General features: G+C 36.6%; 1 protein-coding gene across 5 annotated transcripts in view; it reads right to left on the bottom strand.

Annotated features, from left to right (window-relative positions):
- ZRANB3 (zinc finger RANBP2-type containing 3) overlaps positions 1 to 17,053 on the bottom strand; it is a 302,772-nt gene that overhangs the window by 56,920 nt on the left and 228,799 nt on the right. For all 5 annotated transcript variants that reach the window (XM_021075255.2, XM_021075253.2, XM_085001387.1 and 2 more), the window contains 2 exons: positions 4,843 to 4,962; positions 2,708 to 2,827 (listed from right to left, as the gene is read on the bottom strand). In XM_021075255.2, coding sequence (XP_020930914.1) covers positions 2,708 to 2,827; positions 4,843 to 4,962 — 240 coding nt within the window. The remainder of the gene's footprint in view (positions 1 to 2,707; positions 2,828 to 4,842; positions 4,963 to 17,053) is intronic.

Genomic DNA, 17,053 nt, shown 5'->3' with positions numbered 1-17,053 from the left:
CCACGAGGACACAGGTTTGATCCCTGGCCTTGATCAGGTGGTTAAGGATCTGGCATTGCCATGAGCTGTGGTGTAGGTCACAGATGTGGCTCAGATCCCATGTTGTTGTGGCTATGGTGTAGGCTGGCAGTTGTAGCTCTGATTCAGCTCTTTAGCCTGGTAACCACCATATGCTGTGGGTGCAGCCCTAAAAAGACAAAACAAAACAAAACAAAACAAAAGAGAGAGAGAAAGAGAGACCAAGGGCCTCACTGGACATAACAACAATAACAACAACAAAAATGCATGACTTTAAAGTTGGTAGGCCAAGTGTGGACCATGCTTATGCTATAGCCACATTGCAGTAAGGGATACTAGGTGGTCAAAAGAAATGCCTACCATACTTTCGAAGTATTAACTAATCTACGCTGTTGTGCACATGCACTGAAACTTCTGTGACTGAGTGACTTTTCTGACTCCTGTGCGATTATTTTGATATGCTATTTTAACTTACAAATTTTTTATATCATATAACCAACATCATACAAACATCCATTAAATGGTAGCACTAGTTCTCAAGCTGAAGATCAACCACTTTGGAACAGAATTAAGAAGTAATAAAAACACGGACAGAGTCAAATAAACGCTACACTAAAACGTGCTGCTATTTAGGATATGAAATGCCACAAAATATTAGAGATAATGCAGAAAAATTAAGGAGTATTTAAAGAAGGACACCATCGGAGTTCCCATCGTGGTGCAGTGGAAACGAATCTGACTAGGAACCATGAGGTTGCAGGTTTGATCCCTGGCCTCGCTCAGTGAGTTAAGGATCCGGTGTCGCCGTGAGCCGTGGTGTTGGTCGTAGATGCGGCACAGATCCTGTGTTGCTGTGGCTGTGGCGTAGGCCAGTGGCTACAGCTCCGATTAGACCCCTAGCCTGGGAACCTTCATATGCTGCGGGTGTGGCCCTGAAAGGACAAAAGACAAAATAAATAAATAAATAAAATTAAAGAAGGACACCATTAAGTATGTAAAAAGCATCATATGACCATATATAAGAATAAAGGGGAAACACATTGGCAAGATCAAGATCACTCAAAGATGCTATTAAACTACAACAGAATGTTCACAAATCCCCAAAATGAAGACTTTCTGCTTTCCTTTAGCTCTATGAAGATGCTAATGCTCAAGAATATGAGTTTCTTTTTTTTCTTTTTAGGGCCACAACCAAGGCATATAGAAGTTCCCATTCTAGGGATCAAATTGGAGCTATAGCTGCCAGCCTACATCACAGCCACAGCAACGCCAGATCCTTAACCCACTGAGCAAGGCCAAGGATTGAACTCGCATCCTCATGGATAGTAGTCGGATTCGTTTCCACTGTGCCACAATGGGAACTCCCAAGAATATGAATATTGAATTATTCAGGGTCTTCAGGATTACAGCCTTGAATCAAGCGTGAGTGCCTTGCACAATTTTAATTTCAGAAAGTCTTTTATCAGATCACACCCAGACTCTCCTGTCCAGCTTCGTCTTACTTATCTTCTCGTGTGCTATCAGTATTCCATTTCCAATTTTAAGCTCTTTTTGATGATAATCTCTATGGCTGAAATACCCTAACAGATATAAAACTCAGATTACTGGAAATTTAATCCAACATGAGGGAAGTGTTGAGACAACCCTCCTTTTGGCTAGAACTTCTAATGGCTTCTAGAACTTCTTCATCCTCATGGACTCATTCTCTGTACACAATTTTGTATATATCAGTTTGCTCATGTAAAAGGAGAACATTAGCTCTGATCCAGATTCCAAAGTCCACAGAAGTTACCAGATATGCCATATATCAGGTTGGGTATTTAACAACAATATACTCAATTATTTTCCCCTATATATTGGCTTAGACATTTATATTACAGTGTTTTAGAATGTTCATAGGAAAAAAACCCAGAAGAGTCCTCTCTTACATCAAGTGGCAGAGACTAATGTCTATTCTTTTCTTTTTCCTTTGTAACATAATACGTGATGGTTAGCATGACTACTTGGAATAAAGGCTACTTTCCCTGGAAGTTAGTTTTGGCCATGGGACTAATTGCAGGCCGAGCAGATGTAGCATGCCTTTCTCCAGTCAGCTGCCTGGATCACATAGCTGCCCTCCTAGATAAGAAACACTTGCTAGGATTGGTGGAACAGAAAGCCAGGGGGCCTAGGTTGTTCTAAGGACCTTGTGGAACCACCACACAAGCCTAGGACTGTCCATATTAGAAAATAAAACTTTATGTTTTTAAATCATTCTCAATTTGTGTTTTCATTTACTTGCAGCCAAACCTAATTCTAAGGGACAAACCAAGAACATACCATAAAACATTCAGAAAGATGGAAGAGTTCTTTTCCTTTAGGCCTGCTTGTCTCACAAACTCTGATGAGAACAACCAAGTAAGATAAGTGCTATAAGAAGGGGATAAAACAATTCTATGTTGTCTCAAAGGAAGGAAAAAGTCATGAAAAAGTATTACAATCTAATTACACTCTTCTAAGAAATTCTTTCCTTGAAAGTTTAGGAAGATCAGGGTTGAAAGTGTTTGTGGAAGTTACCTCTGTTACACTTTCTAGCACCCTCCACCATAGATTGAGTATTTATCACACCAGATACAAAGTTATAGTTATGCTTACGGGCCTTTTTATTATCTCAACAACATTTATCAAATTTAGACCAGAAACTTCTTACCTGACCAGCAGCCTGAATGCTCAGGATAGCCACACGAGTCTCAGGATCCTTTTGAAACTGATTAACCAGATGTATTCTTTCTGAAGACGGAACACTTCCATCAATCCTAACATAGCGAGTCTAGCATCCACAATGAGAGAGATGGCAAAATTAGGACAAGCTCCTATGCACCCATCTTTTTTTGTTTTTGTTTTTTGGTTTTGCCTTTTAGGGCTGCACCTGAGGCATATGGAAGTTCCCAGACTAAGGGTCAAATTGGAGCTATACTGCCAGCCTACACCACAGCTACAGCAATGCAGGATCCCAGCAGCATCTACGACCTACATCAAAGCTCACGGCAATGCCAAATCCTTAACCCACTGAGCAAGGCCAAGGATTGAACACACATCCTCATGCATACCAGTCAGGCTTATTACCACTGAGCCACAATGGGAACGTCCTGAACCTATCTTATTACATGTATTTTACAACTTATTTTTATGTTCACATAATAAAACAGAAACTAGTAAAGATGACAGGTTAGGAAATGTTATATAAGGAGAATCTTAACCAAATTTCTTAATAGCTTTTTGTAATAATTTCATATTTTTAAAGCTTTTAAGCTACTTGAGGGTGGAATCTATGTCTAATTCATCTTCATACCCTCAGTGACAAGCTCAATGCCACATATATAAATGCCATATATACAACAGGAGCTCCATAATGATTACTGAATTAAGCTAGTGTTGCCTTCGGTAAAATTCTGTGTGAACTGAAGTGCAGACTTTAAATGATAGATCACACTAACTTTAAAGTTACAGGATCACTAATTCCAAAGTAAAAATAAAGTCAGACATATGAGAAAGGAAAAAAGAGACTTTTCTGCCCACATATTTGGGATTCATGAAGAGTGGGGCACTTATTTCTGAAATGTCGCAACATTAACTGGGAACACATCTTTTTTAATGTACCATTTGAGTTCTCTTTTTTCACATTAACATTCAATAAAAGATATATATGATATGGTCATCTCCCCTGAGGTGGGGAATCAAGACACGAAAACATATATTTTTAAAAATGAGGGAACATTAAGTGCTAAACTGAACCCTTGGTGTTGTTTAAGAACAATTTGAATTGAGAAAAGGGAACAGCAATCAGTGTGTGTTACATTAGTGAAAAATAACTTATTACTCCACTTTGTAAAAAACAAGTATAAGCCCTGAGTTTCAAACTGTCTGATTTTTATATGGCTTTTATGTAAAATGTTGCCTTAAATAGTTGAGACATACAAGTTATCAGTTTTAAAAGGGAATCAAGTTAATTATTAAATAGAATATCCCTTAACCTTTTATATCTTCACAAAACACATATAAATTGAACAGTGACCCATTTACTATCCATTAAGGGAGATTATAAAACCTTCTGAGGATATTTCTAAAGAAAACACATTGTCAGGCTAAGGAGAGTTTGGGAGAAATTAACCTCCAACACCATAACTATCTACCTTTCTAACTCTTAGTGACACGAAATGGGATTCTAAACACGCCAGTGAAGTGGGAGTGGGAAGAAGAGACACATTTGGAATAGATTTCAGTAGTTTTAAGGTAAAATGGAATAAGAATTAAAAAATCTAATATTATTGTTCAGTCATTTAAAAATTACTCCTAAGGCTAATTAGCCCTTCCTCAGGAAGTGTTTTATAGATACAATGTGATAATGAAAAAGCACCTTTTAATATATAGCACTTTATTATATTATACAATCATACCTTCTTCTATGAAGAAGTCACTGGAGTTACTCCTTTGGTAATGTTAATGAACACATTACCTAATGCTTGAAAAGGGATATGAAGTTAAAAAACATGATTTTATCCCTTTGAAAAATATACCTGCTGGATTTCCCACTGTGGTGTAGCAGGTTAAGAATCCAGTGTTGTCCCTGCAGCAGCTGGGATTGCTACTGAGATGCAGGTTACGTTCCCAGCCTTGTGCAGGGGGTTAAGGATCCTTAGCTGTGGTGCAGGTCACAATTGAGGCTTAGATGCAATCCCTGGCCTGGGAACTTCCATATGCTGCCAGTAAAGCCAAAAACAAAACAGAAACAACCCCCCCACACACACTTTTTAAGAAGTATTTCGTAGATAAATGGTAACATACCTTGCTTTCTATGACAGCTTCTGTGCAAGCTTGGAGCATGCTTAAATGGTGAGCAAAAACTAGAAATTTAAGCGAATCATTCTGCAGCATCATCTTAATATAATCCCTTACAGCACCTGCCTAAATATGAAAAGTTAAACCTTATTAATGTCATAAAAATGTTTATTTAAAAAATCATGTCACTTTCTTTTAATAAAGCAAGAAAAACTTCTAGAAAATCAGTAAGTTTCTATGAACTTTTTTGTTCTCTTGGCAGCCTAAGGAAGTAGAAACCTTCATTCAAAGGGACATGTGGAAGAGGGACCAGAGGAAAAAAAAACTGAGGTGTTAAGAACAAAACAAGAATTAGCACTAAAAAAACAAAACGGGGAACAAGTTTCAAAGGAAAGTAGGTAGCTAAGTGGGCTATGGACAGGAAGGCGTTGGAGGTTTTGTTTAGAAAGTAATTTTTTAAAAAAGCTCATATAGGAGTTTCTGCTGTGGCACAAAAAGATTGCGGAGTCGATAGACAGCTGGGACACAGGTTCAATCCCTGGCCCAGCTCAGTGGATTAAGTATCTGGTGTTGCCAAACCTGCGGCAGGAACCCTGTAGGTCACAACTGGGGCTCGGATCTGATCCCAGGAACTCCATATGCTGTGGGCAGCAGAAAAAGAAATTAAAGTAGGGGGAGAGCTCATATAGAAGACTAAGTGGAATAGAGTTAAGGAGAAAATAGAAGATAAAAAATCAAATGAATAGCATTTTTTTGTGTGTGTGTGGGAGAGAAACTGAAAAAGAATAAGAAAGCTGGGTTGAAGTTTAAGAGTTAAGAAAAGTTGGTTTATTAATTTTTTTTAAACAGGTAGATTTACAAATAGGTTGTCGAACGTGTAGAAAGGCTAAGAAGAAATGGAAAATGAGGGGATGCAGCTTGTCTCCAGAATGGAGGTCACAGAAGAGGCTGGAGTCATGAGATTAAGAACAAAGGAGGGCAATCTGAGTGGGGGAGATACAAAGAAATGGTGAGGTAGAAGGGAGAAAATCAAGATAGTTCACACTGGATAAGCTTTTCTCAGTTAACTTGAGGCCAGGTTACCAATTAAGAGTAAGAAATCAATATGAAATGAATTAACTAGGAGTTAAATTTAAAGTGGAGAGCATGAATTAAATTTAAAACATGGATATAGTATCTTCCAAATGTTAAAAACTAGTTACTTAGAAATTTTGGGAAAAGACATCATGCTGAACACATTTAACCCCCACTCTTTCTCAATGCTATATTTAAAGGATGCAAAATGTATAGAGAAAAAGAGAATTGGAGAAGGATCAATAGCAAGAGAACATTGGAAGCTGAAAAAGTAGACAGATGCCTGGAAACTGATTAGCCAACCTGGCAGTTTCTAGGCGGCCAGAATGGAAAGTTGAAAAGTACCTGGTTTAAAATGGAGTGATCTAAAAGGTGTTAGGAAAAGTCACCTCTGGAAGTGACGATGGGAGTGTGGCTAAAACAGGAGGGTTGGATAAAAGACTGTTTAAATAGTTAAGTATAACACAGATCACTATCCTTTCCCTACCCATTCCCCATAAGAGGTGACTTCCCAACCCATCCTGGCAGAAAACTATAGAGATTTATTTTCTGGAGAGGGCAAAACATAGGGTATCTGGATGGAGGAATCCTACATGGGTGGTAGGTCATCCTCCAAAAACCATGAGGATTAGGTGAAAGTTACACAATGAACACTAGGGTCTGTCCCTCTCCCTTCACCTCTAGGCCAAGGGTTCCAGAACAGACATACTAATGCCCTCTAGACAGGGGAGCAGAATGACAAGAAATGGTTCCTTTCTGGAAAACCTGACTGATGAGAAAAGACTAAAGATACTGATACTGTGGCTCCTCAGCAAGATATCCTGGTCAGATCACTCTTTACTGAAGGCCATAGTTTAAAAGACATATCCATGAAGACGTTCTAGTCAACATTTAATGTCTTACTTGTAAATATAAGCAAACAATCAAGGATCACCAGACATATGTGGAAAACAACCTATATGAACAGATCAACAACGTGGAGAGAGAGAGAAAAAAAAATAGAAGAGATTACATTTTAAAACAAGAACAGGATACTACAAAAAAAGGGAAAGTGTAGGGGAGAAGTATTCTTAGAAATTAAAAATATAATAGTAGGAATTAAAAATGCACTGGTTACTAAGCTGAAGAAATCTTCCAGAAAGTAGATGGAAAATAACAGAGAAAATATAAAAGATAAGAAAATTAGAGGATCAGGCCATAAGGGCATGTATATGAATAACAAAAGTTCTAAGAAACAATACAGAAAAAGGAAATAATTAAAAAATAAAGAATATTTTACAGATCTTAAAGTTGTATGTTTCCAAAGTGGAAGTGGAAAATGCCCATAGAAGTTCTTTCACAATGGATGAAAATGGACCCAGAGTAAGGTCCATTATCATGAAATTTCAGAACACAGACAACAAAGAATTCTATAAGCTTCCAGAGAGAGAAGGAACAGATTTCACAGAAAAAAAAACCAAAAAACAAAAACCAAAAAAACAGAATAAAAACTCTGAATTGCACTGGATACCTCAACATCAGTACTGAAAATTCTGAGAGAAAATGATTTCTGACAATTTATATCCAGCCAAATTAAAAATCAGATGTAAAAGCAGAACAAGGGCATTTATTTTCACATATGCAGCGTTTCAAGCAATTTACCCCCAATGTACTCTTGCTTAGGAGGCTACTGGAGCAAAATAAGGGAGTAAACAAATAAAGAAAATAATAACAAAGTAAGTAGTAATTCAGTACAAGGGGAAATTGAGAAAAATCCCAGATGACAGCTCTGCAGCAGACACAAAGAGCAACAGTCCAGACTGAAGCTACATCAAAAGGCTACAAGGGAAATTTTTTTTAAAGATTATACAATTAATGCAATGCTAATGTTTAATTAACCATATCAAGAGGAGATTGACTAACTAAGGTAAAATTTGAGGATGAATTAGTAAATATGAGGTGTAAAGGAAAATAACATATACATAGTGCATTACATAGTTCACATGTTAATATTATAAACAAAGTTCTAATAATATACATGGTGAATAATAATCAAGCCAAACTAGTAGAAACGTCTATACAATTAGTAAAATTATAACTCTAACTCTTCTTCCTTTTCTATCAATCTATCAATCTACCTACCTCCCAAATTATCACTTTGTTGGAAGAATGAGAATAGGGGAAAGGTCTGGGTTTGAGGACGGGGATGAGGGACAAAAGAGCTAAAATTTTATCCTTCCTATTAGGAAGCCAATTGATGACAGCTAAAATTACAAAGCAACCAGTAATACAAACCAAGAAGCAAGATAAACACATTGCTGAGTGATTTTTAAAATGAGCTAAAAGAAAAGAAAGTGCTTGCCCCAGGGAATAAGTTTAGGGAACTGTTATTTTTTGAAATGTCCGTTTCTCCTCATTTAAATTATGACCATATGTAGTTTGAAAGTAATTTTTAAAACTTAAAAATGGGGGCATTTCAAAATTGAAAAATACCTATTTAAAATTCATGCATCAGACTATAAAGACATAAGATTGATTCGGCAAGCTACATTTCATATGCCTAAGTTTTCCAAAAAATAAAAATTCATACAATGAGACTGGAGGCTGTTAAGAACTTTAGCCTTGGATTTTAGTGCCTCAGAAAGTGGAAATGAAGCCCTCTCAAAATAAAGAGCTATAAATTCCGGATATGTTGTCATGGTAACTGAACCACTTTAATAAACTGCATGTTTGCCTAAAGAGCTATATTTACTGTGATAAGCCTTTCAAAAAGTACATGTCAAGTTGGAGTATTTTTAAGGTACATTCACTTACCAACCATTGCAAACTTTCAAACTATATAATCACTGTATCCCTAGTCTCAGAGACATTCCCCACCTCTTCACAAACAAGATATTTCTTCCAGAGTCTCCTCCACTAACGTCAATGTCTCCTCAGTACAACTTGTACAACAGTATTTTCATCAACCTAAAAGAAACCCTTCACTCTTAGCAACCACTTTACCTGCCACTGTAGGTCTCTGTATCACCCCTAGCTCCAGGTAAACGCTAATCTACTTTCTATCTCTATGGACTGGATTATTTTGACGTTTCATATAAATGGAATTACACAATATGTGGTCTTTTGTGACTGGCTTCTTTATTAGCATAATGTTTTCAATCCACATTGTAGCATTTCTCAGTGTTTAATTTCTTTTCTTATTAGCAAATAACATTCCATTGCATGGATATATCACATTTTATTTGTCCATTCATCAGCTGATATTCTCTTTGCCTCTCTTGTTTTTACTAAATTATCTATTTCAACTTACAGTGCTTCTTATTCATTTATTTATGATAGTTAATTTACCTTTTATCCTGTATTTTTTTAATTAAGTATAGTGGATTTGCAATATTGTGCTACTTTTTGCTGTGTAGCAGAGTGACTCAGTCACACATACAACACATTCTTTTTTTTATATTATTTTCCATGATGGTCTACCCCAGGAGATTGGATATACTTCCCTGTGTTATACACTAAGGACTTATTTATCCATTCTAAATGTAATAGTTGGCATCTACTAACCCCAAACTCCCAATCCATTCCACTCCCTTCCTCTTTCCTCTTGGCAACTACAGGTCTGTTCTCTGTGCCTGTGAATCTGTTTTGGTTTTGTAGATAGGTACATTTGTGCCATATTTTAGATTCCACATATAAGTGGTATCATATGGTGTTTGTCTTTATCTTTCTGACTCACTTCACTTAGTATGATAATCTCTAGTTGCATCTATGTTGCAGCAAAAGGCAGTATTTCATTCTTTTTCATGGCTGAGTAATATTCCATTGTATATGTGTGTATGTACATATGTGTATATATACCACATCTTCTTAATCCATTCACCTGTTGATGGACATTTAGGTTATTTCTGTGTCTTGGCTATTGTGAATAGTGCTGCTATGAACATAGGGGTGCATGTATCTTTATTATTATTACTATTTTTTTTTGTTTTGCTTTTTTGTTTAGGGCTGCACTTGCTGCATATGGAGGTTCCCAGGCTAGGTGTCTAATCAAAGTTACAGCTGCCGGCCTATGCCACAACCACAGCAACACCAGATCTGAGCTGTGTCTGCAACCCACACCACAGCTCACAGCAACGCCGGATTCTTAACCCACTGAGCAAGGCCAGGGATCAAACCCGCAACCTCATGGTTCCTAGTCAGATTTATTAACCACTGAGCCATGATGAGAACTCCTGTGATTTGTAGTTTTTAAAAGGCTATAATAAATAAATTGATGTGTAAAGTATAAAATCTTGTTCCTGTCAGCTCTTCTAGGGAAGCAAGTATTTTCCATATCCATTTACATCACTATTTTAACACTGCCCATTAATTGTGGCTAGAGAGCAATGGGCTAGAAAGGACATCTGTGGGTCATCTGTCCTCTTAATTTTCTCTAGGCAGAGTTATATGCAGTCTTCCAGGCAAATGGGTCTCCGTCCATACTAGTTTTATAGATCTCCAGGATAGGTTTCTTTCTCTACTCTCATTGTTTCTCTTTTTCTTATATCCTACAATGTCTTAGGCAGATGGGAATACAGTACCAGTGCTTCAAATTAGGTCATGTCAGCAAATCAGGTCACATTGATATAATTTTTCATATAGACACTGTGGTACTATATAATACTGTTGACATATGTCATCCTTATGCTGTACAAACACCTAAGCTGTTCTGCCTTTTGAGATGAAGTATTTGTACTTGGGGGATAGAAAGTGTATAAGATTTAAGTATGTTTGTCATTACATTATTGAGCTCTCTTTTTCAGATATTCTTAATAAGAAATTTAATAATGATAATGATAGGCAGCAAATGATAATGATAAACACTAAACAAAGTAAACGACCATAAAATAATTAATGTTACTAGTAAAAAGTCAATTAGGGAAGGATCTCAGATAACTACACTTACTTCTCTTCCTCTATACCATTATTTCTATTGCTGTATAATATTTGTTGAGAATATAAGAGATGAAAATGAACAGATTCTTTAGATCTAAGATCAGCCTAATACTGTCCTAGGAAAAAAAAAAAAGACATAAGTTATATGCATGGTTTAGCCAACTCTCAGTTATTTTCTGGTATATTGTAACCATGTCTCATTTTTGAGAAAACCATTTTAAGAGAAATGCCAGTTATTTTTTTCTATGAACATGATTAAATCAACCAATAATTTAAAACTTCCTGTCATGGTGAGGATGGCAGAATTTCGTTGGAGGAAGGAGATAGTATGTCAGCTGTATGGCTGTGTGGAATGGAGGAAGGCTTTATTAAACATGGGGAGGAAGTTCCCTTGTGGTGCAGTGGGTTAAGGACCTGGTGTTGCCATAGCTGTGTCGCAAGTCACAATTGTGGTGTGAGTTCAGTCCCTGGCCTGAGAACTTCCACATGCCATGAGTGCGGCAAAAAATAAAAGGGAAAATAATTCTCTTGAAAAGTAAGAGTGGTTTAGGTTTTTGAGGTCATAGGAATGATTAAGTTTGGAATTACAGGTGAAGGAATTTGCCCTAGAGAAGAAATACCTCTTTTGTTACAAAAGGAAAGGAAGTAAGGAGGTGTAAAAGGCAAGGAATTCTCAAATGATGAGTTTTATTTTATCTGGGCAGTGGGAATTTTGAGAACCAAGAGGCATAGTTTCTGATTTTGAAGAAAATGACAAAGGTTGAAGTTGTTTCTGCAATTTACTGGAGAAATACAGTAATAATAAGAGCTACCACTTTTACAGTATTTACCATGTGCCAATTATTTCAAGCATATTTTATGCGCCAACTCTTTTAATTCCTACCACTACTCTATGGGTAGTAAGTACTTTTTATCCTCCTTTAAAGGTAGGGGATAGGTGGGGAAACCAAGACACAGGGTTTAAGTGACTACTAAAAGATTCTAAGATTGCAAGCGAAAGAGGCAGCATGTGAACACAGTTTGGGTACAAAGTACATGAACTTCCCCAACATTTCACCAGGATAGCAGAGTAAAATATAATATTTGTTGGTGTAATATTTGTTGGTTTTAAGATGGCTCCTGTTTTCCTATTAGTGATTTTCCAGCATCCTTGTATAGGCATGGAGAAGATACAGAATTTAAAATCCATACAGTTTATGTGTTATCATTTTAAACAATAAGATTTGTTCATGCTTAACTTTAGTTGTAAAGAGTTTATCACTTTATTTATCAATGGATGGAGTTTAGAAATAATTTGAGAATATTGTTCAAAATTGATTTGGCTTTTTAAAAATTATATTAGCTCTTTTGATCAAGGACTTTTATGATCAAATGCCCATGAAATCGACTTTTATGAAAAACATGCTTTTTAAGTCCATAATACTCTTGTCTTTAATTTCTGACTTTGTTTAAATTTGGGTAAACTTAAAGAAGTAAGTCATTCTTGGGAATGTTCTCTCTCATCCATCCTTGCCAGATAGATAGATAGATAAGATAGAATAATTAAAGTGAACAATTACTTTATTATATCTTATCCCCAAAACTTTTATGGAAAGGTCTAGGATCTCAGGTTCTTTTCTAAAATTGTGTTGGTTAATGTGTTAAATTGGGGCCGATCTCTTCTTATATACAGTACTGTAGCCTTGTGCTTCTCATTGTAAAATGGGCTGCTTGTGGAATTTGGTCAATATCAAAAGATTAGATTGTATTAAGAATGCCAGGTTTCTATTTACAGATGTATTTATAAGCATGCCTAGAGATAAGAAAATCACAATTATGATAGTTCATCTATTACTATCTTTGGAAGTTTTCTCTGGGAAAATTTTGGCATGGGGCCCTGTGAAAATGTTCAAAACACTGATATTATAGTATGGAATATCCATTCTTCCTCTGAAGGCTATCTTTCACCAGATTTGAAAATATTTTTTTAGGTTGATGAAATGGTTCCTAAATTGAGAACCATTGTCAGAGGGAAAGGGATAGTAGAAATTAGATTCCTAGCCTTTCTTTTGGTGGTCTGTTGGACAAGCAGGGGGTGAATAAACAGTATATGTTCTCTTTTACTTGTTATTTTCCTTCCTTCATTTAAGATAATTTTAAAGGATAAAAAAGTCCATGCTCTTATACTGGAGAAGTTAATACTGTTAAAATTACCCATGACATTTTTCACAGAACTAAAAAAAATAATCTGAAAATATATGTGAAACTATAAAAGACCCAGAATTGCCAAAGCAATCCCGAGGGAAAAAATCAAAACAGGAGGCATAACTCTCCCAGACTTCAGACAATACTACAAAGCTGCAGTAATTAAAACAGTGTGGTATTGGTACAAAGAACAGACATATGGATCAATGGAACAGAATAGAAAGCCCAGAAATAAACCCACACACCTACTGTCCATCAATTTTTGACAAAGGAGGCAAGAATACAAAATGGGAAAAAGACAGTATCTTCAACAGGTGGTGCTGGGAAAATCAGATAGCTGCATATAAATCAGTGAACTTAGAATACACCCTCACACCAGACACAAAAATAAACTCTAAATGGCTTAAAGACCTAAACATAAGACATGACACCAAAAAGCTCCTAGAAGAAAACATAGGCAAAACATTCTCTGACATAAATCATACAAATGTTTTCTTAGGTCAGTCTCCCAAGGCAATAGAAATAAAGACAAAAATAAACAAATGGAACTTAATCAAGCTTATAAGCTTTTGCACAGCAAAGAAGACCATAAACAAAATGAAAAGACAAACTACGGAATGGGAGAAAACAGTTGCAAAGGATGCAACCAACAAGGGCTTATTAATCTCCAAAATATACAAGCAACTCATACAATTCAACAACAAAAAAACAAGAACCCATTTGGAAAACTGGCAGAAGACCTAATAGATATTTCTCCAGAGAAGACAGGTGGATAGCCAGTAGGCACATGAAAAGATGTTCAACATAGCTAATTGTTAAAGAAATGCACATCAAAATGACAATGAGCTACTACCTCAACCCAGTCAGAAGGGCCATCATCGAAAATAATCTACAAATAATAAATGCTGGAGAGGGTGTGAAAAAAGGAAACCCTCAAACCCTGTTAGTGGGAATGTAAATTGGCACAGCCACTATGGAAAACAGTTTAAATATAGAACTCTCATATGATCCAGCAATCCCACTCCTGGGAATATACCTAGAAAAGACAAAAGCTCAGCTTCAGAAAGATTCATGCACCCCTATATTCACTTCAGCACTATTTACAATAGCCAAGACATGGAAGCAACCTAAATGTCCATCAATGTGGTTCATATATACAATGGAATACTACTCAGCCATGAAAAGAATGAAATGATGCCATTTGCAGCAACATGGATACAACTAGAGATTATCATTCTAAGTGAAGTCAGAGAAACACAAATATCATATAACATCACTTACATGTGGAATCTGGAACATGATACAAATGAACTTATTTACAAAACAGAAAGAGACTGTCTGACACAGAAAACAAAATTCTAATTGCCAGAAGGGAAAGGATATGGGGGGGGGGGATAAATTAGGAGTCTAGGATTAGCAGATACACACTACTATATATATAAAACAGATAAACAACAAGGTACTCCTGCATAGTACAGGGAACTATGTTCAATATCCTATGTTTAACCATAATGGAAAATAATATGAAAAAGAACAAATGTATACATAAAATTGAATCACTTTGTTGTATACCAGAAACTAAGACAACATTGCAAATCAAATATACTTCAATTAAAAAAACAAAAAATGACTATTTTTTGGTAGGTTCCTCACCTCTCAAACTTTACAGAATTGAAGAGTTAGGGTCTTGTTCTGGATTAGGCTTTGGCTAGCAAGAACGTTGTAGCTGTTTTTTTGTGTGTTTTTGTCTTTTTAGGGCCACACCCACAGCATGTGGAGGTTCCCAGGCTAGGCGACGAATAGGAGCTGTAGCCACTGGCCCATGTCATGGCCACAGCTACAGCAGATCTGAGCCACGTCTGCGACCTACACCACAGCATACAGCAACAACAGATCCTTAACCCGCTGAGTGGGGCCAGGGATTGAACCTGCATCCTCATGGATACTAGTCAGATTTGTTTCCACTGAGTCATGACGGGAACTCGGTAGCTGGTTTGACCATCTATCCAGATCATTAAAACTTTCTCCATATCAGTAATAAGACAATGTTGCTTTCTTATTATTCATGTGTTCACTGGAGTAACATTTTTAATTTCCTTCAAGAACTTTTCCTTTGAATTCACAACTTGGCTAACTGTTCAAGGCAAGAAGCCTAGCTTTTGGCCTGTCTCAGCTTTCAACATGCCTTCCTAAGCTTCACTAAGCTTAATCATTCCTAACTTTTGATTTAAAATGAGAGATGTGCAACTCTTCCTTTCACTTGAAAACTTGGGGACCACTGTAGGGTTATTAATTGGCCTAATTTCAATATTGTTATGTCTCAAGGAATAGGGAAGCTCAAGGAGAGGGAGAGAGATGGGGGAACACTTGGTCGGTGGAGCAGTCAGAACAAACACATTTATTGCTTAAATTCACCATCTTATGTGGACACTGTTCCAGGTGTCTGAAAACAATTATAATATTGATATCAAAAGAACACTGGTCACAGATCACCATAACAAGAATTATAATAAAAAAGTTTGAAATATTTTGAGAATTGCCAAAATGTGACTCAGGGACATGAGTGAGCAAATGCTGTTGGAAAAATAATGCCACTAAGACTTGTTGGACATAGCATTGCTACAAACTCTCAATCTGTAAAAAATGTGATCTGCAAAGTACAATAAAGCAAAGCTCAACAAAATGAGGTATGCCTGTAGCTACCATTCTTTTTCTAAAGTGCAAATCTATCATTTTACTCTACTACAAAATACCTGATTGCTCAGAACCCCTAGGATAAATGACACACTATGAACTGTGACCTTCATGATGTGGGGTTACTGCTATGATCTCCAGCCTAGTCATTCTCAGAATTCCTCCCTGACATGCTGGCTTTCATCATGATGACTCACTTCTGGTTCCCTAAATGTGGCATGTCTGGTTAATCTATGTGAGTATGCACAAACTATGCACCTGTCTGAAATATACTCCATCCAGCCCCACCCCCTTCCCTTTTCACTCCCCTCTATTTAGTTGGCTAAATCTTATTTGTTCAAACCTTGTAACATTTTTCCTGAACCCCCAAGACTGGGCTGGGCATCTTCTCCTAAGTCCTTCCACAACACTCTGTTTTTTAAAAAACACTCAATATACTCTGCTGTCGTTGAACATTTATTTTGTGGTCTTCCCCAAGAGACCACAAGTTCCTTGAGAGGTAGACACTATGTCTTGTTCACCACGCCTCTCTAGTGGCAAGCATAATCCTTGCCACATCGTAAGCACTCAATAAATATGTGTTGAATTGGTCAGGAAGACACTTAGTCAAAGACAGGAAGCTTCAACACTAGTATGCATACCACACAGTAACTAATTTATCATCTCTGGTATTTCAAAAGTTCATTTACAAATTGGTTTCGGAGAACTTCAAAATGCATTTTTTTCATGGACACAATATTAAATGTAAATGATTACCAGATACCTCCCCACAAGGTTAGCTACATCTATAATGTAGAAAACTGCATTATTTATAGTTATTTTAAACTCTAACTACTGAGTATCAATAATATTTCTGGGGAAAACGTATTAAGAATTCCAGTGTGCTAAGGCTATCAACTAATTATTTCTGATTGCAGCCCAGGAATAGAAATATATAGTTACAATTTACATAGGTGATTGAGGACAGAGGTTCTAAAAGGGAGGCAATGAAAAAGAATTAAAAACTAGGAAGTCGAGATGGTAAGGATTGGTCTGCTGCTGCCAATCATCTTTGTCCCAATCTGGGAAAAGTGACTTTTTAACCTCCTTTTTCTTCAAGGATCCTAGGAATTAGATGCAACTTCCTACTGACTATTAGCCACTGCTGATTCTAACTAGGACGTCTTACCACACATTGGACATTACCTAAAAGGTTTTCATTTATATTCTTTTCCTTTAAGCAGCATCTTATACTCAGTAGTAAGTACAAAGAGAGCTAAGCAAGCAAACAAAAAACAAGATAGCTATTAACTCTAAGAAAAACAACAGTTGTACAAGAAAAGAAATGTAATTATAGCTCAACTGTGAAATG

Source organism: Sus scrofa, chromosome 15 (assembly GCF_054392235.1).
Source record: "Sus scrofa isolate SSC_HxYL_T2T_F1_AM1 chromosome 15, Sscrofa_HxYL_maternal_Yorkshire_Landrace_v2.0, whole genome shotgun sequence".
NCBI lineage: Eukaryota > Metazoa > Chordata > Mammalia > Artiodactyla > Suidae > Sus > Sus scrofa.
The sequence above is the reverse complement of the archived record's forward strand: the minus strand, read 5'-3'. Positions and strand labels throughout refer to the sequence as shown.